This window comes from Ornithorhynchus anatinus, chromosome 1, assembly GCF_004115215.2.
Source record: "Ornithorhynchus anatinus isolate Pmale09 chromosome 1, mOrnAna1.pri.v4, whole genome shotgun sequence".
Classification (NCBI taxonomy): domain Eukaryota; kingdom Metazoa; phylum Chordata; class Mammalia; order Monotremata; family Ornithorhynchidae; genus Ornithorhynchus; species Ornithorhynchus anatinus.
This window is the reverse complement of record NC_041728.1, coordinates 126275216-126280427: the sequence shown is the minus strand read 5'-3', so window position 1 is coordinate 126280427 and position 5212 is coordinate 126275216. Positions and strand designations below refer to the sequence as shown.

Sequence of the window (5212 nt, the reverse complement as noted above, 5' to 3'; positions counted from 1 at the left end):
AGGCCCAGAGAAGTGAAGTGATGCCCCAGGTCACACAGCAGACATGTGGTTTAGCTGGGATTAGAATCCAGGTCCTACTGACTCCCACGCCTTTGCTCTGTCCACTAAGCCATGATGCTTTTCAGGCCCATTCCTCACAACCCGGCAGCTGGCTCCCTCCGTGTTCAACCCAGCCCTGTCAGACTGTCAGCTCAGGCAGTAACACTTTGCAGGGTAAGGGGGAAATGAGACAGACAAGCATAATCTTCAGGATCCCCTAACGAGAGGCAGGGGAAAAGCCATGTTGGGCCTCCTGAGTCTGTATTCCTATCGGACTCCTGGAAGGAGACTGTATTCTCACTCAACTTTGAAGATGGAGGACCCCAAGGTTGGCCTGAGGCTTCCAGTCAGGCTGGTTTCTCACCTTTCCACACTAGGCTCTGAGAGCACTTCTATCCCTAGTCCCAACTCCCGGCTCTGTGACCCAGACGATTTCTGAGAGGGAGGCGGAGTTTCCAGATGGGTTGGGAAGTTGTCTAGGAAAGGAAGAGAAGAACTGCATCCAGATGCTTTTCCTCCATGTGAGTGATTATCTGGAATCGCCACCTCACAGCAGAGTGCTGGGTTTGGCCCAGATGGGAGCAGGGGTAATAATAATGATAATGGTGGTATTTGTTAAGCACTTAATATGTGCAAAGCACTGTACTAAGCGCTGGGGAGATGCAAGGTGATCAGGTTGTCCCATGTGGAGCTCACAGTTTTAATCCCCATTTTCAAGATGAGGTAACTGAGGCCCAGAGAAGCTAAGTGACTGGCCCAAAGTCACACAGCCGGCAATCGCCAGAGCCAGGATTAGAACTCATGACCTTTGACTCCCAAGCTCGGGCTCTTTCTACTGAGCTACGCTGCTTCTCAAGTGGGTGTACCCCACACTCTCTGCCCAGGGTGACCCAGTTGTTTTTGGGAATTTGTAAGCCTGCACCATGCTCCCCTGGGGTACATCTGATGCCAAAGGCAGAGGGCACAACCAACCTTCACCACTCCAGTTCCAATCTCTGTCTCGACAGAGAAGAGAGTTCACTTAGATGCATGGAGGAGAGCCTGTCACCTCCTATGCTTTCATCTGGGCTGCCTCGCCACTGACCTGTAGCCCCAACTCCTGACCCTGGCCTAGAACACCCTCTCTTCTCTAATCTGCTATACAACCATGCTGCCTCTCTTCAAAACCTTATTGAAGGCAGATCTCCTCCAAGAGGCCTCCCCAGACTAAGCTCCACTTTTCCTCATCTCCCACTCCCTTCTCTATCGTCCTGACTTGCTCCCTTTATTCTTTCCCCCTCCCAGCCCCACAACACTTATGTACATATCTGTAATATTATTTATCCATTTGGTCTTCCCGCCCCTTCATCCCAAAAGCACTTATGCATATATCTGTAATTTCATTTATTTGTACTGATGTCTGTCTCTCTAACTCTAGACTGTGAGCTTGTTAGGGGTTGAAATGTTGCTGTATATTGTTGTATTGTACTTTCCCAAGTGTTTGGTTCAGTGGTCTGCCCACAGTAAGGGTTCAGTAAATACGATTGAATGAATGAATCTCTCCCCTCCCTCCTGCATCATGACCCTCCCCCAAGCCACAGAGATACAATCACACTCCCACATCCAACACACACACACATCCATTCACATACCAACCCACATATTCATAGAGCTATGGCCTGTTTCTGCTCACTTCAACCCACTGAGGTATGTCAAATAGACCATGGGACAGACAAATGCATAAAGAAGCAGCCTCTCCCAAAAATTCCCCCGACTCTTGAACAGCCCCAACCTAAGAACCAGCCTTTTCTCAGTGCTTAGAACAGTGCCAGCGCTTAGAACGGTGCTCAGCGCTTAGATCAGTGCTTGGCACATACTAAGCATTTAACAAATACCTTTATTATTACTACCTCCCTCTGTTAGACTCAGGGGCTTAGGAGCCCAGAACCCTGGGTTGTGTCACCCCCACAAATGGGTCAAGGTTTTCAGCAAACATTAACAGACCTCCCTAGCTGTAAATGTATTTGTTGAGGGAGGGACGATATTGCAGAGTAAATTCCATCTCCTCTCCCAACAACCACATCTGGCTTGAAGTAGGGCTTTGGGGTGGGAAGATTTGCAGGTGAGATGGGAGGATTCGCAGGCGAGACAGGCCCCAATCAGTCACACCATCCCTGACCCCGATGAGACCACGACACCAGACATGCCAGAGACATGGGCGTGAGCAACCCCCTCTCATTCATTCAGACAATTACATTTATTGAACCCTTACTGGGTACAAAGCACTGTACTAAGTGTTTGGGAGAGTACAATATAACAATATAACAGACACATTCCCTGCCCACAACGAGCTTATAGCCATAGTAGATAGAGCACGGTCCTGGGAGTCAGAAGGTCATGGGTTCTAATTCTGGCTCCACCACTTGTCTGCTGTGTGACATGGGGCCAGGCACTTCACTTCTCTGGGCCTCAGTTCCCACATCTGTAAAATGGGGATTGAGACTGTGAGCCCCACGTAGCACAGGGACTGTGTCCAAACTGATTTGCTTGTATCCACCTCGGGACTTAGTAGAGTGCCTGGAACATAGTAAGTGCTTAACGAATGCCATAATTAATAAAAATAATTAAATTAAAGATATGTTCATAAGTGTTGTGGGGCTGGGAGGTGGGATGACCATTCATTCATTCAATTGAATTTATTGAGTGTTTACTGCGTGCAGAGCACTGTACTATGCCCTTGGGAGGGTATACATTCACTGTGAGCAGACACATTGTGGAATGTGTTGTAATATTGTACTCTCCCAAGCTCTTTGTACAGTGCTTTGCACACAGTAAGTGCTCAATAAATAGAGTTGAATGAGTGAATTAATGAATGAATAAACAGACACATTCCCTGCCCACCACAAGCTTACAGACTAGAGGACGAGCTTAGAGTTTAGAGGGCTGTAAAGGGAGTAAATCAAGGAGTCTCAGAAGGGAGTGGGAGAAGAGGAAAGGAAGGCTTAGGAAAGGCCTCTGAGAGATGTGCCTTCAATAAGGATCTGAAGGACTCCTATCTGTTTTCTTCCCCATCCTGCATCTCCTCTCCTGTGTTGCAGAAAGAGAGGCTCATGGACACGCCTACACTCCCAGCCCTGGTCATGGATAATGGCTCAGGAAACTGCCGAGCTGGTTTTGCCGGGACCGATGTCCCCCAGATCGTATTCCCCTCTGTGGTGAGCAGTCCCAGGCTCCTCAGTGGAGGGGACAGAGCGGGTCACGGTCACAGCTATGTGGGAAGTGAGGCCCAGCAGCAGAGAGACATCCTAGCTCTGAGGTACCCCATTGAAAGGGGCATCATCACTCACTGGGAGGGCTTGGAGCAAATCTGGTGGCACTCGTACACTCTGCTCGGGGTCGTGCCTGGGGAACACCCTGTCCTGCTCACAGAACGTCCCTTGAACATCTCGTGGAACAGGGAGAGGACAGCACAGATCCTGTTTGAAACTTTTCACTCACCTTCCCTGGCTCTGGCCCAGCAGTCGGTCTTAGCTCTGTTGGCCTCGGGCCTCACCACGGGATTAGTGATGGATTCCGGTGATACGCTGACCATCCCCGTGCCCGTCTCTGAAGGCTGGTCTTTGCCCCAGGGCATTCTGTGGGTGTTATTCTCTGGCCATGACCTCACCAACTACCTGGCAAAGATGCTGTCTGAGAAGGGTGGCACCCCCGTGGCTGACCCAGTCATCATGCAGGACATCAAGGAGAAGCTGTGCTATGTGGCCTGGGATGTGGAGCAGGAGAAGAGCAGACCAGTCACCTCCTCTTCCTCCTACACTCTGCCAGATGGTCAGGTCCTCACTCTGGGCAGGGAACGGTTTCTCTGCCCCGAAACTCTCTTTAATCCCATCCTAATGGACTATGAGTCCAGTGGGGTCCATGAAATTATATTCCATGCCATCATGAAGTGTGACCCTGCTATCCGTGGGACCCTGTTCTCCCACACTGTGCTGTGTGGGGGCAACACCCTGTTCCCAGGCACCATGGGGCGGCTGCAGAAGGAGATGGCTGAGCTGGTTCCCCACACGGCGGACGTCCAGATCCTTGCTCTGCCAGAGCGGCAGCTGTCAGCCTGGTGTGGGGGATCAGCCCTGGCTTCCCTCTCCTCCTTCGGGAAGAGGTGCATCAGCAGGCAGGAGTATGAGAAGACCGGGCCAGCCATTGTCCACCAGAAGACCTACTAAAGGAGCATCGGGCCCAACTGTAATGTGGGATGAGGGGAGGGGTCAATCAATCAATCAGTGCAATTCATTGAATACTTCCTGTGTGCAGAGCACTGCAGTTAATGCTTTGAGAGAATGATACAACAGTACAATATACAATCCCTACCCATAACAAGCTTTCAGTCTTGAGGGTTGGCAGGATATCACCTATCTCAATTAGATTAAAAACTCATTGAGGGCATCAGTGGTACCTGTTATTCTATTGATTAATTGATTATTTCTTTCATTCTGTTGATTGATTACTCTTACCGTTCCCTCCTAAGACCTAGCACAGTGCACTGTACACGATAGGCTCTCGATAAATAAGAGGAGAGTAGAATGTGTCCCCCTGTTTCTTCCTAGGACCAGTGCCATCTCTGATCATTCCTACTCAGAATAGTCTACATGTCAGATTCCCCACTGGTTGGGTGTCTCTCTGGGGAATAGAAATTATTCTGCACAGCTGATTGTGAGTGTGCCTTTCAGCTCCTGGTTTCATCTTTGGTCCGATAGGAGGGAGGGGGAGGAGGTGGTAAGTACCATGACCTTGATGAGGTCATGCTACCTCCAAGAACAGAGGGTGAGTGGGGGCCATATTGAGAATTTCAGCTAGACTGCGTCTCCCATAGATGGAACAGGTACAGAGGCTCTGATCCATGGACTCAACAATTCTGAGTCTCTCTTTGATGGGCTCCTTTTCTGACTCTTGCTTCCTGTGCAATCTGAGACTTTTCCCAATTTTCTTTTTTGATCCAGAAGATATTTCCCAGGAGCCCCCAGGCTGGAGCAGCTGAGACTCCAGGACAACTCTCTCCCGGAGCTGTTGAGCTGGTCTCCCCTAACATTTCCACTGGGACTAGTAGCTACCAATCTGCCTGCCCAGGCCAGGAACCATAGACTGGAACCCATTCCTGCAGGGGTGACTGAGACAGGGAACTATTGGCAGGTAAACC

General features: G+C 50.0%; 1 protein-coding gene across 1 annotated transcript; it reads left to right on the top strand.

The window, feature by feature from the left end:
* Positions 1-3128: 3128 nt before the first annotated feature.
* Positions 3129-4241, top strand: LOC100076341 (actin, muscle-like). The gene has a single exon (XM_029062650.1). The coding sequence runs from the start codon at positions 3129-3131 to the stop codon at positions 4239-4241; it is 1113 nt and encodes a 370-aa protein (XP_028918483.1).
* Positions 4242-5212: the final 971 nt, after the last annotated feature.